At 37.4% G+C, this 20,680-nt stretch overlaps 1 protein-coding gene across 7 annotated transcripts in view; it reads right to left on the reverse strand.

The window, feature by feature from the left end:
• rap1gapb (RAP1 GTPase activating protein b) overlaps positions 1 to 20,680 on the reverse strand; it is a 126,044-nt gene that overhangs the window by 36,173 nt on the left and 69,191 nt on the right. For 6 of the 7 annotated variants that reach the window (XM_041979530.1, XM_041979526.1, XM_041979525.1 and 3 more), the window contains exon 3: positions 303 to 396. Coding sequence is in view for 5 of the 7 variants with exons in the window: in XM_041979526.1 (XP_041835460.1) it covers positions 303 to 396 (94 nt within the window). In the remaining 2 variants the exon portion in view is untranslated. Of the gene's footprint in view, positions 1 to 302; positions 397 to 8,172; positions 8,445 to 20,680 lie in introns of those variants that run through there. The other variant, XM_041979531.1, reaches the window with a different exon arrangement.

Genomic DNA, 20,680 nt, shown 5'->3' on the forward strand with positions numbered 1-20,680 from the left:
GCTGAAAAAAGGAAGGTTAAATTTGAAGATTTAGGCAGTTTTATATTTTTTCTTAAGCCTGCTGGAGCTACATTATGTGTAATCTCACAAGTGGATTAAACAAATGTTGCTTGTATTTACCATTTTTATTTAGCAGCCACACCGTGTTGTGTGAAAATTTTGAAGTCCTTTTTTTTATTTATTTATGCATGTCAGATTTTCAGTGCCACATTTTTTCAGGTTAGATTTTTGGCACCGTCTTCAAATACAAATAACAACCTGGAAAAAGAAGAGAGTCTGAGGAGGTCAGAAGCTTGTTTTACCTTTGAAAGTGAGGGAAGAGGAAATGGAGGATGGGAGTTTGTTTGTGGGGGCTCTACTTCATCAGAGATATGAGGAATTCTTCCATCTTGTTTCCTGTGAGTTGGATATGATAAAAGGGTGGGAACAGAGAGAGAAAGACATTACTGAAAGTCTTGTTGAAATTCTTATTTAAGCAAAAAGTGCATGGGAAAATCTCTGTAAAACAACTGACTCATGACAATGTTCCTGCTGCCATGAAAAAGGATGTTACTATTGCACCATGATGCATTGCTTTATTGAGAAGTAGTCTAAAAAAGTCCTCTCTGTTGTGTAGTTTTTGCCTTTACACAAGCTGGACTGAAGGTGATGAGATGAGTGCAATTAGAGGAAACACTGTGAAACATAAGCGATCGGGAGAACTGCACGCAGGAGGACAAAGTGCGGCAACGAGGAAGAACAAAGTGAAAATTGATACAAAGCAGAAGAAGAAAGGACTCTCAGCTTTCATCTCCTAACCCGCTGCCCTCACCACTTTTTCTCTGTTCTTCACAGCCTCCCTCTCTTCACTCTGTGATTGGAGTGAATTGCCAGTCTGACTAGAATTCTGGTCACAGCATATTACTTCACACTTCGTCTCACACAACAGCAAGTTGCTAGAGCTGGCAGTCCGTCTGTGCATGCATCCTGTTCACAAACCTGCAAGAGAGGTCATTTCTGAACGCTGCTTTGGAACAAAAGAAACAAAACAATAGCACAATCTGATTTCTTGGAGAGAATGGAGTGAGACTTGGTGATAAAGTGTGTACTCACATTCCCATATTTTCTTCATTCTGCCATTGTAATACAAACCACAGGGGTTAAAAGGTGGATAAACTAATATAAGAACCTTTACAGAATGATCTTTCTCCAAGAGCACAGTACATCAGAAAAAAACTAATCTATTACAACATCAGCAGAATATATAAGTTTGAGCAAACAGAGCTGCTCTCTTATTACAACAGGCTGCTGCCCTGAAGTGAGATTAGGAAATCTGTTTCTAATATAGTCCTTTAATGCCTCTGATCTCTGCAGAATTCAGGGAAATAGCCAAAAGAGACTAGCGACAGATACCACCTCTGCACTTTTTATTTCATATAATACAGCTACAATATAATCAAAATACAATGTCAAATACTGATTTGAGTTACTTTCTCAGGTAAGGTGCTTTTTAGCTGACTCCTAAGGCAACTCTAAGCACTTAGATTAATTAAACTTTATATATAAAGATGATTCTTTCTGGAACATGTAGTAGTAATAATAATAATAATAATAATAATAATAGTTTTTTTTAGCTTGTGTATATTTATTAAGGTTCTATAACAGAAGCACAAATTGCATCATCAGCTGTGAAAGTGCAGGCTTATTAAATTATGACTGCACTGAGTTTAATAATAAATATAGGTTTAACCACATGAATGTTTCTGGTGAACTCTCTGAATACTAAAGGACAGGCCAGTGGCTTAAAGCTGTAAAACGTATGTATGTTTATTCCACTACCCTACTGATTAACATGGCAGAAAAAAGGATTTAATGCAGCGCAAGGACGAAATAATAAATCTAAAAAACAACAGACTTATTCTACAGAAGCCTATAGAGGTCGTGCTTGACTATTATTCCTTTTTTAAAATTGTCATCTCAAGTAACAAGTTAATTTTCTCATTACCTCAAGATTATAGAACCTTTTTTTCTCGTGATGCAATAATTTATCTAGTTATTACAATAAAACAAACTTTATTTTCTTGAGATAACAAGATGATTACCACTTAAATTTTAGGCTCAAAAGTAAGTGGCTGCTGGGTCACACCTGATTTTAGTGATCAAAAGAGACCCCATGAATGCTGGGGAGGGCCTACCAGTCAGGGCATGAATGTAAATGAGTGATTGGTAGTCAGTCAGACGCGTCAAAATTTCAGCCTTTGTCAGATTTGATAGAAGTAAAACAGGATGTATTGATCAATGAGGGATTTTCCTCCATCTAATGTCAGCTTGCATCTATTGCTGGTTTGACTGGGGCATCTCAGTAATCTAAATACATGCATGTTAGGTTAATTTGGGTCTCTAAATTCTTGCAAGAAGGGAGCATAGGCCTGACATAACCTCCCTGTTTTGGTCCTCTGATGGACTAGTAGCTGCTGGAATAAGGTCCAGCCCACCTGCAACCCTGGATTGAAGTAATATGCTATTTTGCAAAAATAAAGTTTGTTTTTTCAAGATAACGAGATAAAATATCCTGTTATCACGAGAAAACAGTCGTTATTATCTTGAGATAACAGGATAGGTAACTCTTTTTCTGGAGATAACACATACACATAATTCAGTACCAAAATCTGGATTAACAACACATTGATACTGCTATGTGGTTTAGTTAAGTCTAAAACTGTACAGGGGTATTTACTTATTTATCTGCTGCTCTGAAGGCACTGAGGTGCGCTGGTGGAGTATTAGCATACAGTGTAAAGACAGCATGAGAAGTATAATCTGATATTAACAGAAAGCACAACCCAATAAGCACTTATCTAGGCAACTTAAATCTCTGAAGCTGCCCACTGATCATCCAGGTGGAAGGTTAATTTTTCAGTTACAGTTGCACACTTAAAAAAAAGAAAAAAAAAGAAGAAGAAGCAGAAAGAGGGAACTAAATTTTATTTCCTCTGCTGAACAAAACACTTTTCACATACTTGTGAATAATATTAATAAAAGATCAATAATCATTCACTTGTTTGGACTAAACATACTGCCACAACCACAAATCATTTCTTTTGGTTTTTACCAATACATTCACCTTGTGTTTTTAACACCTTTTTTTCCTGTGCTACAGGCAATGTTTATAGCTCCTTCCTCTTCTTTTTTCCACATTGAGCTTAATTCCTTGTTACAGCTAAAGCTGTATAAATGTCTGTCACCCAGCAACATAACCCAGCCCCGGAGTCAAAAACAAACCTAAAATCACATTCAGGAGTATGACTGCTGGCATGAAATAAGAAAAAAATTATAGGTAATCATACCAAACACTCATCTATACGGAGAATAAAGTTTTGTGGAGACACTATCCATTATTAATTTTCAAATGATGCTAATTCAAAAAAATAATATGTTGTTTTAAACAACATGAGACTCATGGACAATGGAAAGCACATTCAGAAAGTAAGGTTGAAGATGAAACATTTAAAAATATTTTAAGCATATGAGTGGGTTAATATTTAGTTTTGCATTATTAAAGGAAACAAATTTAAAAAGCATAATGAAAAAGGTTGGGCAGACAAATATTATTGAGCCTTGTCCTAACAATTTGAAGCCATATAAGCAGCTGCATGATGCATGATTTCAAGTATTCCTTCTCTCACTCTGTAATGTAATAAAAATGTCAGTTAGAAAGAATAGTGGATGTCAAGTTAAGGACTGGAAAACCATGGTGAAAGCCTCAAAGATTGTTAGAAAGACAAAGTAAAACCCTGATGTGACTTAAAAAGATGTCACGAAGACTTAGCAGACTCTGCATTAGTAGTTACTGCAGAGTGATGGCTGGACAAATATAACATTCATAAAGAATTATTGAGGGACAACATGTCCTGGTTTCTGTCCATAAAATTAAGTTTAAGCTTACAAATGAACTGCCGACCCGCAGGGTGTTGCCCGCACCTTGCCTGATATAGCTGTGATAGGCTCCAGCAACCCCACGGCTCTGAACTGGATTAAATGTTCGTAGAAAATTGATGGCTGGATGGATGGATCGAAGCTTACAAATTAAAATCTTAGGCAGCCTGATTCATTTTGGAGACAAATCCTGTGGAGTGCAACACCTTATCCACAGTGAGCAAAGGTTTAGTATGTTCAGAAGAAAAAAAAAAAAAAGAGTGCAGAAATTTTGTGGAAAGGGCACCTTTCTACTGATATTTGTTTAATGATAAAAAGACAAATAAGCCCAATATTTTACAGAGTTAGTAGCCTTTTGCCAAAGGAATATGGAAAAATCACCCAAACAAGAAATGAAAGATTTTCCAGGGATCCCAAACTTTTTCATGTCTCTGTATACATTATATAAATAAAAGATATCAGCTGACTGTTATAGTTTATCTGTTTAATCTCAGATTCTTTTGAAAAAGATAGACTGTGAGAACAGGACAGAGATGTTTGTTTATTATTATTGAGCCAATATTAAGTGAAAAGCATATGTTTAAAAGAGTCTGCATGCCCATGCACAGCACCAGAGGCTTTCAAGCCATTTGCTTGATAGATTACAATGCCTTTCTGGATAAGCGCCAGATTTAATGTTCATTCCTGCCAGCAGAAGGTTTCTAAAATGGACACAAGGCATTCTGAAACTAAATCCATCAATTAATCTTGTGTTTACCAGCAGGATTCTCAACTGACTGCTGGGTTCATGAGCTCTGATAGGAATTTCTGCAGTCCAGTCAGGACGCAAGCTGTGCAAGAATACCAATGACATCCACAAACTGGTTTTAAAACATTTATTGGAGGAGTTCAGATTTGTAGCTGGTTACTGTAGTCACAGAGTGCAGAGAGGATTAAGATCAACCAAAAGAGATGGATTTCCATCTTAAAGGTCAAAGTATGGGTCAACGACACAATCTGCTGTCCCATCAAATATTAATTTTCTCTGGAGGCATGTATCTTTGGTAGTAGCAATGTAACTTCCATGTCAGCCATGTTTGGTTAACTGTCAACGCTGAAAATACGTTTAAAGAGACAATATAAAGGTTGATCATAGGAGAAACAGATTTCATTTACAGTGTTTGGAATAATTAGTTTAAACCATTTAATACATTTTAATGGTAATACTTCATCATTAAAAAAAGTGTGTATTATTATACATTACATTTAAATTACAGAGTTGTCCTGAATTGCAACACAGTCTGGAGGGGAATTCATGATCTTTTATCAAGAGTGTTTTTTTTTGTTGTTTTTTTGCTTTGTTTTTTCAGAGTTTCCTTGCTTTCCAGTCAGCTGTTGTTGTTCTGCTGTGTTTCAAAGCTTTGCCCTCACATTCGAAATTGTTCCTGCATATGTACAAATATGCTCTGCTTCACCTCAAAACTGCATTTCTGCATGTACAAAATGTCCTGGTCTCCAGCTTGAAAAAGTACTTCTTGCATTTTTGTGAGCACTTGCAAAATGTCTTCTCTTGGTGATTTATTTTTTCTCTCCGATTCCTGTTAAACAACCCTCTTAGAAATACCCCAGACGATATAGTGGTATATGTGAGACTGACATTATTGCATTCTCGTTTTACTTCACAGCACTGATTACTGGTTAACTGAGTTCAGTAGATCATGCACAATTTTAATCTAGTTCGTCTAAATTCAGTTTTACTTAAATGCTCCAGTTTTTAGCCACCAGGTCAATAGAGAAAGTTTAATTTAAGTCAGGTTGTTTAGTACATTACCAAATTAAAGTGAATCAAAAGAGAGCTGAAAATGTACGTACACATTTAGGTGCTCATAATTTCTCTGTGTTTGGAGGTAAAAAAAAAAAAAGCTATACAACTGTGTATTTTAATGTGTTATGTAACCTTTATGTTGAACTAACCACGTTTCTTGAGACTTTTTCCTATAAATTATGAAACAAGAAATTAATCAATATTTAATGCATATCAAGAGATTTCTAAACAAAAAGAGTCATCAAGTGATAGGCCAACCTGTCAAAGGCATAAACTGCTGACTTGACTTCAAACAGCTCTATTTATGATCGTACGTGAACTTACTTTGTAGGTATGAGGGATCCATGACAAAGAATTTACTTAAGCCAGATAATTGTCGGGAGGGGTGACACCATAAAGTAAAACAGGCATATCTTTAATCAAAGCTGCTCTCATTTATCTTAATAGAAAATAATAGTATACCTTCACACCACATGATAATAATCCACTGAGAGTTCATGGTTATATGTTTATCATTATATGATTATTAAGAGGAGTAACTGTAGACAGCTGAAAGTAAGGCTCAACTGCATGTGCCAGTTTAAAATAATATTTCTACTGTTCACCAAACAACTAAAATAGTAAAAATGTTCATCTAAATGCACATCTGAGACTCTTCAGTCATGTTCAGCAATTCGCACTGGCTCCTCCAGCAAAAGCTCTTAACCTCAGGCTAAATTCTGGCTGCAAAAGACCAACTGAACGATGCACAACAAAAGATAGCCCTCGGCACAGCATAAAGTAGAGTTTAGTTATGATCGGGTAACCTTGTCTCATGATTGAGGGACTTTGTCCATTAAAGCTTACCAAATGGGTTTAGCAGACTAGTTCCCTTCAGCAATAAGACACTCTTGGGCATTGTGAATTAATAATATCAAAAGTACTATTCATTGCTTTGTAACTGTGACCTCAATAAGCCATGATTTATATATGAAATCTGTGCAAGAGCAGACTTCGTTCTGTTAAGTTCTGTTAAATCCAACTAATTACATAATAATCGATGGACAAATTGTGATTCTGTAAGTATTCACGAACCAGCCACAACATTAAAATAACCTGTATGTTATAAGGATTTACCCCCTTATATCTTCAAAACAAGTCTGATCTATTAAGGTATGAGAACTGGACTCTCTGAGATGTTCTGTGTATCACGAGGGCAGCACTGGTGGGTCTATGTAGATCTGACTTGTTTCAGTGTATCTGCTGAATGCTTGATCAAATTAAAACTTGAACAAGGCAAGTTGCCCATTTTGGCAGTCATTAAAATCTATTACCCTGTGAGGGGTGGGGTGGGGGCTGATTAATCTGCAAAACCATTTCAGTGGGTGGTACAAGTGAATTTATAATTTAAAGGGCTGTCAAGACCAGTTTCCTAGCAGATCACTGCATTGATGGTTAATGCTGTTTACTTAACCCGTCATAGTTGTAACTGATTAGTGGAGGTTTGAGAATTTTTTTTTTATTGCTGCACAAGTACTTTTACTGAAAAAGGATCTTTACATTTACAGATATTTCCAATGCAAACTCAAAACTAGAGACACATTTCTGTTACCTTACAGTAACTTGGAGAACCCTGTCTTAATCTGTCAACATGACCTGTGCACCTTAACTGCTGGACACTTTAAAAGACTGAGCAAAAACAAGAGTATTTTGGCAGTTTGATATGAGGTAATCATCCTCCTCCTCCTTCTTTTGATGTGACCAAAACATAGATCTTGGAGTTACTCCAAAATAACTAAATTGAAGGCTTTACTTTGGCAAACTTTGCAGACATGGAACATTTTCTGCTTTATAATTAATGATACATCAGTCAAATGAAGACTCAGCCCCCTCTCATTTTTGTGGAGCAGCAGCAGGTTTCACTCAGCAGAAGTGCACTTATTTTAGCTTAAATCTCCAAGACTGAGCAGAAACAATATTTGCATCATAGTTTTTGCTATATGAGTAATGCCTTACTTGGCATGATCTCTTTTATTTTCTCAGCACTGCACAGACACATGTGCACACATAAAATGACTGGCACATTCAGCCCGTAAGAGACAAGTACACATAAATCCCTAAGCTGTGCAGGTCCACTTAGAAGAGAGAAGCTAATCTAATCAACTATAGCAGCTAATGCACAATGAAAGCAGAGTCATTTACTCAAAATGCTGGCTGTCTACTTCCTGTGTGGACTTGAGAAAAAAGGATGAAGGCGTATAGTGAAAGTTTAGCATTTAGAGAGGCATACAGTAGGATGAAGAGATCAGGGCAGATAAGCAAGAGTTGTACAACAAGCAGACTCTTTTTATCTGCATCTATTCTATTTCATTTTCTCCCTTTATCTGTCAGTCTTTACACATTCAGCTCAATTCATCTTGCTCTAAGCAGTTTATCCCTTCGAAGGCAGTGCACTCTGTCATCTCTATGCTTACCTGACTAGTACCTCACTCGCCCAGTCTCCTCTCTTCAACAACTTGGTGCTCCTCTATGTATTGCTCCCTCCGTGAGTCTGGCTCAGTCTCTCTATCCTCCAACACCTGCTGTCGGAGATCAGCCTCTCTCCTGTCAGATGATGCAGAGAGCAGCCCTCCCCTCTCCGTCTTCCACTCCTTTTTTTTTTCCCCTTTCTCCCTCTTTCACCTTCTTCTCATATATATATGTATTCACTCCCCTGTCTGTTTTATTCTAAAGCGAGCACAAATGCTCTCTTCTCTCTATCTTGCTCTCCCTCCCGAAGACTCCTCTCTGTTCTCCACCTCCCCTTTTTCTCTTGATCTGTTTATGACAGAGAGCTGCACATCCAAGCCCTAGCTGTTGCTTTGCTCAGTGTTTGCCTCAGTGAATCTGCTTGTTAATGGCAGATTTGCTCATTTAATAGGACAAAACACTGCAGCCAAATATGAGCTTGAAAGCAGTTTAGAAAAAAAAGAAACTAAACAAAAAAACATAAACAACATAGCCTCATCTGCAGACTGACAGATTTGTCTCTTATTATCAGCCTCACTCTGACAGCTTGAAAATCCCTCCTGCAAAAATGAGCCTAACCATCCCATTGTCTATTTGACACATTAGTGGCGGGCGGTGAGCTGAAAGGCTCTCGAATGTTGCAGATTTTGTAGCACAGTCACACATAATGGAGAAAATCACTTGCTCAGCTCGCGCAGGAATGAGCATAGGTCGGTGTTGTCCATTGTTACTTTGTAATCACATTTTCCTCTTTAGTGAGATGCTAGATCCTCATGCATCAACATGCATAGGTCAGTCAAATAAATTACTATTCAGATACATACAATTACAACAATGTTGAAATGTAGGAAAGGTATGCACTGGATTACAAACTGTTTCATATGTTCGGGCTCATCTCACTGCACCAAAAACAGTTGAGTATCTCCTACAAATGACTTACATTTTAAATCAGTTCATCAGATCCAGTCTAGTAACAATATGCAAATGGATGTAACACAAACAAGCAGACTTTCATATCCATATGAGGTGTCATGTTCTCAGATGAAAGAGATTATCTGGAATGCATAACATTCCCTGCAGTTTTCACTTAAAGCTATCCCACACATGTAGCAGTCAATGGATTTATAGTACACAGAAAATGTCCAATCGCCTCAAAGCAAAAGGCTTCACCTTTTAAAACACAGTGTCAGAGAAGCACAATCTACAATCTGATACCCATCCTTCCTCTTCCTGCGTCTCTGCTCTGAAGCAATACCTCTGATGACAGATTAAGCGGCATGCTAGGGTTGCTATTGTAGTTTTGATGTACTGATGTTTGGAAAATGTATTGGTGGATTTATGAATCGATCAGAAAAGCCACCAGCCTGGAACAAGCTCAAAAGTGGATATGTGCCAATGCTTTCAGTAGCCTGTTGCTTATCAACACTCATGTATATATAATTTTACAGGTAGCCCTAAGGTAGCTTAAGCACCCACACATACACACACACATATACACAAGCCTTTGACCATGAAGGGAATACACAAAGCCTACTTTCTTTTCATTCACTGTTCAGGAAGCTGCAACCTACATTGTGGATTTCCAGCATAGATCCAAGGTTAGCAGGTCTAGTAGTCACTCAGGATAGATTTACAGGAATCAGCTGGATACAACTGAGCTCCAACAGGCAGAGAAGAAGCATGCAGGTTAAGTACAATCAACACCCTTCTCTGGCTGCCTCAACCCTCTGGGCTGTCAGGGGGGTGGAGAAGTCAAAGAAAGAGGAAATTTTGTTGGCAGAACAAATGTTAGTAAAACCAGGTCAAGAGAAGGTTGACTAAACAAATCATCGTTTCACCCCCCAAGTAGGTACATATGAATTCAGATTTGTCATGGTAATCACACACTGTGCAATTACAGGAGCACATGTATGTGGGTCATGCTGAGAGTCAACAGATTTTTTTCCCCCCATTTCTCATTTCATTAGTTTCATTCCCCTCTCTTTCTGTCTCTCACTGCGACTGCCTGCTTCCCTCTGTTCACACTCCTCTCCTGAGGCAGCCTGACTAAATTTAACATTTAAACACCACCAAACCACAGAGAGCCTCAAACAGAACTGGTAACACCTTTATTTTCAAGCCTTTATTATTACCTCCACATTGTTTTTGGTGGCATATGTCTGTCTGAAATCAGAAAGTAGGCTAATGGATGATTTTTCATGAAAATTTCAGGAAATATTTTAAGGAACAGCTGATTAGATTTTGGCAGTGATCCCGATCATCACCTGGAGCCACGAGAAGAATCAACGTTCCAATAACTTCGACAACCACCAGAGGGGGTCATTTTGACACTTTGCAGAGGCCTTTTTCTTCTTTGAATCTTTTTTTTTCCATCATTCAGAAGCAGACAAAGCTTAAATAAATACATAATTAATTGATTAGCATGTGTGATTACATTGGGCGCATATTTCAAATAGAAAATGTCAAATTCTTACTAGCTTACAACATTAACTTATCAGCTAACATATAACAAAATTAAATAACTTTTTAAATGTATTTATGTTTTTAATAAATTATTTATGGGGAAAAATAAAAAAACAGTCTAATATAATGGTCAAGTAATGAAACAGAGCACAGGATGTCAACGATATTAATCTATTGTATCGCACGTCAACAGCTCAGTAATGACCGTACGCTGGGTCATCCTGGCATCGATGCAGCTCTGGTTGAGGACCCACGCATTCAGTGCAGCCATGTCCAAAACGTTATAAAACACCATAACAGATAGCTTATAGTTGCAGCTTGAGATGAAGACTGCCTCGACATCTTGTCATGGATGTCCAAACTTGGGTCTTATTGTAGTGAAAGGAGCTGAACATTTTTCCCCTATCTAAGTCTTCCTCATTCATTTGTTGGAGCATAGCCAAAGCTTATTCTGCGTTTATTCTTGTGCTTCTGTCCATTTTTTTAATTATGTTTTCGACAGCATCAATCTGTCTGTCTGTCTGCTTGTTTGTTTGTTTGTTAGCAATATAAATTTAAAAAGTTAGCAATAAATTTTGATAAAATTCTCAGGAAATGTCAGAAATGGAATGAAGGAACAAGTGATTATATTTTGGGGTTGATCCAGATCACTATCTGGATCCAGGATTTTTTTTTTTAAGATTCTAAAGGAGATAGGGATAATTTTACCATTAAAGCTTCTACCTTGTCAGATAATGCCCAGAATCATTGGCTAAATAAATAAATAACAAGATGATATCATGGTAGATGTTAACACCTGATGGATCATGTTGACATTCTTTTGGGGAGTTTTCTCAGGTGAGTGACGCTATGGCTTGGAGGAGGTCTGCGCTCTGAGTGTTTCTAGTTTTTTTTATTTATTTTTTAACACCTTTATATTTTTTAAACAAGAATTTTGTGTAAAAGATAAAAAAAAAAGAAGGAAAAATAGAGCTACATTAGAAATTTAAGTTCTATATTTTATTTAAAACTATTCAAATACAGACTATTAAATGTAAAATTATAAGGTATGACATTTGGAAAACTTATCAAAAAAAAGAATGGGAGAATATTTCATACTTACAACTATAGCAAATGGTCTCTTTGGCCTCCAAACACCCAAATACTCAAACATTACTGTTAAATAATCAGGTCACATTTAACAAAACAAATTCCAAACTGAATCCACCTCCTCTGGAGCATGCACTATGAGGTAGGATTAGTGGCTTAGCAGGATAACTTCTCATTCAACTCTGGGTTGTCATTGTCAAAAAGGTGGTAGCTTATTACTGAGTTGCATTACCATTGTAAAATGCACTGTACATGCAATTCTCTTGGAAAAGAAAAGCAAAAGCAAAAAACGACATTTATTCATGGACTATGGATCTTTTGTCTCTAATTCTCTGGGGAAAGGTAAACTACAGAGTCAAGTTTTAAACCAAATGTTGTCAATTTAGCTTTTTTATTTAAATAACTGAAATGAAAAAGATTATTTTGTTTTCTCACACAGTTTAGGATGTGTAAAAAAAAAAAGCCAGACAGCTTATAAATATGTTGGTGTGTTCACTGGATTTAACGCTGCTTTTGATAGTGTAGATCACAGGATACTGGTAAATCAGTGGTGGGGTTTTCTGGATCTGTCCTCCAGTAGTTTTCCTCATATATAGACTGAAGAATGTTTAATGTTATCAACAATGTAATGTCTGATGTGTCAAACCTGTATTATGGAGTTGCAGAGGGTTCTGCTCTTGGTCCTATTTTGTTTTTGTTGTACCTGATGTCTCTTGGTCAGCTGATTTGTAGTTTTAAAAATGTGTCCCATCAATTTTACACTATAGATATTTAGTTGTATTGTTCTTTCAATCTTTGCTCCTGGAATGTATGTCTGGAATGTTTGTTACATCCATTTGCATCTTCAGATAAATGTAAGCAAAAAAAGTTCTGATCATTGCTCCTGATAAAAAGACAAAAACCAGCTTGGTGCTCTGGGCTCGTCTGTTAAAGCCAGCCTCAGAAACCTTGGGCCTGTGTTTGATCAGGGCTATGTCTTTGGAGGGTCATTCCTGACAGCTGACTAAAAATAGTTTTTTATAATTTGAGAAAAGTTAGAAGAATGTTATCAAAATCAGATGATCATTCATGCTTTTATCTCATCTTGTATTAATTAATTTTGCAATTCTGTTTTAACCTGTTTCAATAAGGTAACTCGCAACAGACTTCAGTTAGTGCAGAACTCTGTCCCCAGACAATTGACAGGTTTGACTTGACCAGCTCACTATTTTATCAAGACTTCATTGGCTTCCCGTCAAATTTCATATTGACTTTCCGAGCATTACATGGTCAGGCCCCGCAGTATATTGCAGACCTGCTGTGTTTCTACTGCTCAAGGCACATCCTTCGGACGTCAGGCCAGAGTCTCCTGAGGGCCCCAGAAACCTGTTTTTAAACCTGGGGAGACCTGGCTCTTCAGACTGCAGCCCCCAGACTCTGGTATGACTTGCCCCTGTCCCTCCATGTGCTCAACTCCATGGACTCTTTTAAAAATCAGTTAAAAACTATTTATTCCATAAAACTATTTGTTGATGGTTATTATTTATTTTATGAAATTATTATCCTCTTTATTGCAACCATTTTATGTACAGCACTTTGATTTTTATCATTGAAAAGCACTTTATAAATAAACTTTATTTACTTACTTTAAAAGCGATCCATCTTGTAAAATGTTTCAAGAACTAATTAAAATTGCTACACAACTAAATGTGTGTTAATCATGTTACAGCTTCACTTGACATAGAAAATGCACCTATATTTGCAATAAGCCTTTTTGGTGATAAAACAAGAGTATTTGCAAACGGCAAAGTTGAGCCAAGAGATAAAGATTTTCTTTATGTCATCCTGGCCTTACATGAAGGAATAGAACAAAAAAGGTGTTTCTCTTAAAGCTTAATGTGCAGTAACAGACAAATATATACTTAAATTGACAAAATTGCATAGACTTGGACAAATGTCAAACTGAAAGTAATATTTAGTACAAGACACAACATGTTATCAGGGTTGCATTTGAAAGAACAATGCTAAAACCGTTTTATATGCATCAAAAACACACAGATCCATTTTCACTTCATTTACAGAGCTGGCTTTGTTTTATTCATTCATTTTGTAATTAAAAAATATGGATGACTTACAAGATTTGCTTGTTCTTTTGAATGTTTTTTGAGAGGGTTCCAGTTCCACTGTGATTGTTTTTTTTTTTCTGATGCCAACATCGCCTTCCTACTAAAAGTAGCTGATTTCCAGAATCAGAAAACCTAGGTTTACAGCATCGCAAAACTTAAAAGGTGGATGGTTAATTAAGGTTAGGTAAGCCAGAAAACTTTAAGATGCCTCCAATTTAATTCCCTTCATAGGACATAACTCTGGGCTCCTTTAAAAATATGATGGCAGAAGGGTTAGATGGGTGATGTGTTGCATCTTTGGAAATGAACCAACTGTTCTAAAATAATAAAAACATAATTCTCATGTCTTCACAATTCTGCTATATTGAAAGCATAGTTATTAATGAAATCCTAAAATGTTACACAAATGCACACTGAAATCTTTTTATGAGCTCCAGTTGTTCCTCATCTGTTCAAACATCAAAATGGCTTTGAAAATTTGTAAAATTGTTTAAAAATTGTAAAATGCTCCTCTCAAAAGTGCTATAAGAGTGTTACTGCAGAGCTCTGCAGAGTAGTACAGAGCTCTGTCTTACACACACAAACATGCATGTACACACTATTACAACTAGCACTACCATCAGGAATACTCCAACAAATGAGGCAATGTGCTCAAAGCCACTGGGAAGAGCCGTGTTGGCAAGAAAACATCTATATTAACAATAAAGGATTATAAATATTTAATCAAATCAGCTCTGTAAATGTTTCATCGTGAGGTAAATTAACTCAGATTCATGTACTTGGTTTTGGTGAATAACACCGAATGTGATTGTAACTTCGATTTGTCAGGGGAAAAAAAAGGCCTTAAGGCAGAAAAAAGAGGAATAAAAGCAATAAGACGGCTTTCCAGCAAAGTTTAATTAACATGAGTAGCCTTAGGGGTGAGACTTGGCCGTGGCCATCGTTCCCCTCATAGCTTAAAAGATGAGTAAGGAAGCAGTTCTTCAATTCAACCTCTGCCTTGTCAGCCCTCCCAGAACTTGCTGGATCTTACAGTTTGTGAAGCCCTCTTTTGATTAAGCAGAAACAACCTGGACCCAAACTGGGTGTGAAACCACAGGACTGCTGGTGGTGCAGTTAGCATATGGAAAGCAGTCTGTAGTGTATCTACAGTTCAGCAACACAGCAATACCATAATTTCCTTTTGAGTTGACCATAAAATCTGCATAATGCTGATTATATGCATCCAGTCAATAAAGGATGATACATTTTGAATGTCCTAGCAATAAATAAACGAATTAGCTTTAATAATAATACTTTGTGTAGGTTCTTTTTATTATCTATGCTGTGATCGTTCACTGTCATGGTTCAGTTGGACACTACGGGAGCTAAACTATCTTACATGTAATTTTACCTGAAATTTTCTGCTCTTAAATATAAAAATGCCAACTGTAAAAAAAACTAAATTCAGTTACACCATGGCAATAAATCAAGGCTGTACCTTTAAATAATATTTGTAACAAATGTTTTAATTTCCACTTATTCATACTGATATTAGAGGATGTCACAGCCCTGTGTGCTTAGACTACCACTGGTAGTCTAAGCACACAGGGCTAATCGATGGCCATGGTCCTAGTCTACTAGTCTTTCAACTTCCTTTTTCAGCCTTTGGTATTGTTGAACTTCTCATATTCCTTCTTGATGATGATGTCCCATCGGGATTGCTACATTAGTCACTACTGCTTTCCTCTGTAGTTTGTTGACCGCCACAATGACCAGTTAGCCATCATTAATTAATCAGTCTGGATCTGGAAGTCCAACATAACTGTTGTATTTCTTACTCTGACTTTGGGACTCAAACCATTCGTGGGTACAGATGTTCTTGTACACTATTCCAGCCACTTGGTTATGGTGTTCCATGTGTGGTGGGAAAGACTTCTACCTTTTCCCTCCAAATTGCACCCAACAGGTGCAACCCATCTGAGTGACTGCAGATCAGGCAGCTTTATAGCTGGCTTGCCGCCTGCTCCTTAGTGTGTGGTTTCTTCCCTTCAGGGAGTTGGTTGGCAGGATGTGGCTGGTCTTGCCAGGAGATCTTTATTGTGGATCCACCGTGTCATTACTGTGACCTGTGTTCGGCAATGTTTTTTTTTTGTCTTGGGGTGACAGCTGCTTAACTTTGTCAGCAGTGTGGCAGTTTGTCAGCCGTGGTTTGGGCAGCCTGTATTAGCTGTGCCTTGTTAGGTGGACTCTCCTTTTCCCTCTCAGCTGCTGCAGTGCCTGGGGGTCGGGCCGGGCTGCATTTTCCCTGCATCTAGAAGTCAAGTGTCTGGCTGCGTTTCCTTTCCTCCTTCAGGCAGGGGAGGCTTCATCCACAGGTAGGATATCTGACCCAGAGTTTTATAAGGTTTCAATATGTATTGAACTCACTGAAGTTTTTGTTTTTAGATGTATAGGTTGGCTGGGCGCTGTGAGGCAGATCCTGCTCTGGGGTCTTGGAATGCTCTGCTGTCTTGTCCGGATTTATTTCCATTGAGCACCTGTTGTTTGGACACACTCTTCCTGCACGGCTGGGCTCCTGCTGGGTCATCCTTGCTGCAACCAGGTTTTATGGACTTGCAAAATTTGTTTTTTGTTTGCATTTTTGATTGTTTTGAACTTATTTTTTGTTGGCAGGTGTTTGTTTCTTTTTTTGTGCAGGTTGTATGGGTTTTTAATGCAGGGTTTCCCCCAGCCTCCGGTGACCGGAATTGAGTTCTTGATATATCCATCTGTGGTCCTGGTGCTTGTAGAACTCGCAGCTCCTTTTTAATATATTTCCTGGGGTGAAAGCCCCAGGTGGAGTTCTCATCCCACCCACTCGCTTGCCACACATGCATGCATACACTTGCCTGCATCTTCCATCCAGCTATGCGCTAGAGGCCTCCTTGCCCAGCGTGCACCTTGGGTGCTGTTTGATGTGGCAGACCACGTCCTCTATTGCTCAGTCTTTGTATTTGTATTGACATGATTTGTGCCTCTGTGCCATTGACAGGACTTCTCAACATCCACCATTTCTTCAATATGTTGATGGTACATTCGGTTTATTTAAAATGGACAATGAGCATTGCAATGCACATTCATGCCATGCAGGTGCTTATCCTGAGGTTTCCTCCACACTCTTACTGGGTTTCAGTTTCCTGAGACATTCACAAAGCAGTCCAACAATTGCATTGTGAGTGTGGTGCAGAATTTCTTCAGTCATTGTTTTCCTTCGCTTTCTGCCATCCTGCACAGTGAGACACAGCAGCTAATTGCGTCTCCTGATCTGAGATGTAATGGAGCTTGATCACATGATCAAGCTGTTACCATTTCACATCACTTCTAATGATGAATGGCAACAACAGCAACCAACATTACCTCCTTACTGACTCTAAGCTTTTTAATGAATTAGATGAATGCATCAAATTATTGAAGCCCAACATAAAGACTTGTACACAATAGGTTATCATTAGTGTTTTGTATAATGTGTCTTTTAGTCATGAAAAAAAAGAACAGGAACAGTATATTAGAAAAATCTAGACATTAATGGCTCCTGTGTAATCATTGCAGATGTGGACTAACTTGGATCAGAAGGAACAGGTGCAGTGAGTAACAGATAACATCTGCTACAGACCAGGGTGTAGAGAATAACCCCCAACCCTCTCTGACTGTGACCTCAGCACAAGCTACAAGCAGGGCACTCTATTCCTGTTTCTGATGCTGTCAGAAAAAAAACAATCCACGATTTTATCCACGATAAAACCCAGCAGGAGACAAAACCTGGATGTGCTGATTGCTGTCATCTCCACTCTCAATGGCACAAAAAGGTTTTGTGGGCTGTTGCTCTGAACTCTCTATAACATTAGTCACATTAATGAAACATATTAATTATTAATATTTACTAAAATAACTGAATATTAGGAGGATTTTCTTTCTTTTCAAGTAAAAATGTTTATAAAAAATATTATTGCAGGAATTTTCATCATAATAGATGCACTTGACATAAAATCTAAATCATGTAAAAAAATATCTAAATTCATTGTGCAAGTTCATTGTACATTAGATTTAGATGTCACAAGGTGTTGTTTTCTTATACATTTCATGTTATTTTTGGTTTTTGCCATTAGAAGTTTGATTGGTTTCAACGTTCCTCTGTTAGATTGTCTGTTCAGCTTTAAGCAGACAAAAATATATCATTAATGGTTTGAGTATTTTCACCTTTCAGAGTGGACAGTTGTGTTTTTAGAAAATGATAACAATATGACAAACAACAATTTCCCACATCTAATGGAAAATGTGGGAAATTGTTGTTTGGGATGTTTCACTCCTGAGCTGTGATGATTGGAGCACTGCAGTTAATGAAAAACCTGTAAAAAAATGACATACATGTAGTTTTTTTCTGACAATGTAATACTCACATTTAATCACGCTTGTTATCGCGTTCAGGACAATGTTTTTCTTGAAATATTGATGAAGATTAGAGACAAAGTTAATAATTTACAATGAAGCCAAGGACTTAACCCCCCATTGATATCACATTGATAGTTTCTCTAGAGGTTAAGAAATAAAAGGTTTCAGTGGAAAGTAACAACTCTCAAGTTTTCTGAAAACCCCTCAGATTTAAGGAGGCTAAATGGGGTGGGTGTTGAAAATGTATTGTATGAATGTTGCAATATGGCAGTTTTTAATAATGAAATGCTAACAGCTCAGCATTGTCTCAATTTGCTCTTTGATGACAGACTTTTTAAATATGATGGTAGAAAGTCGGACCCTTGTTAAACTTCAGTCACAAACACTGAAGATGTTTAATGTAAAGTTTAATGTAGAAAATGTTACCTTTTGATGTCTAAATAGAATTTATTTAAGTTTGGATATTGGAGTATGAAAGAACAGCATTGATAATAGTATGGAGAGGACAGCTGGATGAGGGAACTTCATTAATTAAATCTATGTTGGCTCTAGTTGAATGACATCAATATAAAAGGATCAGATCACAGTTCAGATCATATTATTCTTTAAAAGTTTATGAAGTGATTGCTTTTCTTTATTCTATAATTTATATAGTTTATTTTTCCTCAATAATTTACACAGTAGCAAAATAATGTCCCTAAGACAGGGCTACTCACTCCGGACAAGAGCTGCAATCCTGCAGGTTTTCAATGTATCTCTGCTTCAACACACCTGAATCAAATTAAATGGATCTAAGAGCCGATCAAGTTCTGCACAATGATCATTACTTTGAGATGTGTTGGAGCAGGGATACATGGAAAATCTGCTGGACTGCAGCTCTTGTAGGACCAGAGTGAAGAACCCTGCCCTAGGGCATCAATATTTTTCAGTTCAGTTCAGTTTAATGCAGTTATGTAGAACAACTTTAATAAGGATGGTGAAGAGCAGTGTATGAGACATTTAAGTGAAAAAGACTGTTTTAAAAGTGAATAAGACTCAGGTGAAAATGTGAAATTGATGAAAACAGTAAAAAAAAAAAAAAAAAAAACTCAATAAGGGTCTAAACTAATAGACTTTCAGAGTGCAACAGCTTCCTAGAAATAGAATAGAATAAGAATTATGGGAATATTTGTTATGGTTATATGATACTTTGAGCAGATGCGAGGGGAAATACTCCACAAAATGATGTATACAGGTAACCACAAATAATACTGAAGCTCTGGAGTATCTTCCAGCAAGGTGAAACTCGGCCAGGTTAGACTGTCCAAGAAAGCTTCAGTGTGACTCTGTGTCCTCATCCATCAGATCTCAGTCCAACTGAACATCTGCAAAACACTACCCGGGTCATCCAGGCATCACAAAGTTATATGATAAAATATTAAACAAGTTCTTTTTTGCTTTATATTGCTCAAGTGGTATAAACATTATTTTGGAAGTCATCATTTTGAATAACAAATAATGTGTAACTAGTTTAACCCCATGAGAGTGAAGCTATGCACACCAACGCAGCAAACAAACTGTGCTGTGCCCACTGAGCTACAGCTGGCTTCTTTTTCTCTGTTTGCTTTCTCCTCACGACACTGACTCCTGTTTTAGGATGGAGATTGGCCATTAACAGCAATCTGAAGTAGCACAGGCATCCAATTAGAGGGTTCTTTGGCTCACTCACATCTTTTAATGCTGAGGACCACTTCATTACCACCCAGGTTCTCATGTGAGTCAAACACTTGCTCAGGCTCAGTAACGTGGTCCTGTTTAAAGTGTATGGCTGCAAGGCAACAGATGGACTTCCGGATGTGCACATATATAACATAGATATATCACATTAGTTAAAAATGGACGCACTGGAGGGAGTGTCCCTTTCCGAACATGTTAATTAAAGATGACTTTAATGTAAAGTTGGATTTTTGCTGCATCACTGACGTCAGTTTTCACTCTAGTACACCATCCAAATGCTTTCCCTGCACCCATCATGCAAAACTCTGTTGTTAAGAATTAAAATGTCTAGATGCAGACAGGCAATTCTAGCAGAAATGTCATGGCATTTATTCAGATCTCCTTATTACAGCATAGCAGTAGTTTTAGACTGCAGAAGATAAGCACCATCATTAGGAAAAGAAATCAAGATAATTACAGTTTAATTGTGCTGCAATCAGTTAAACACAATAAAAGAAGTGTGTTCTCACCTTTCATGGACAGTATCTCTCTCTCCAAATAATTCAGAGTTACTCAAGTCACATCAACACAAAAAGAGAGCTACCATGCCAGGGTGAGATGATGGAGACAGCTGTGTTTGGCTGGAGTCACAGAAAATGTTGAGGTGATGTGGGTTGTTTCTTCTTACATATAACTGAACAACATCTACAGC

The sequence above is a fragment of the Melanotaenia boesemani genome, chromosome 3 (assembly GCF_017639745.1).
Source record: "Melanotaenia boesemani isolate fMelBoe1 chromosome 3, fMelBoe1.pri, whole genome shotgun sequence".
Taxonomy (NCBI): domain Eukaryota; kingdom Metazoa; phylum Chordata; class Actinopteri; order Atheriniformes; family Melanotaeniidae; genus Melanotaenia; species Melanotaenia boesemani.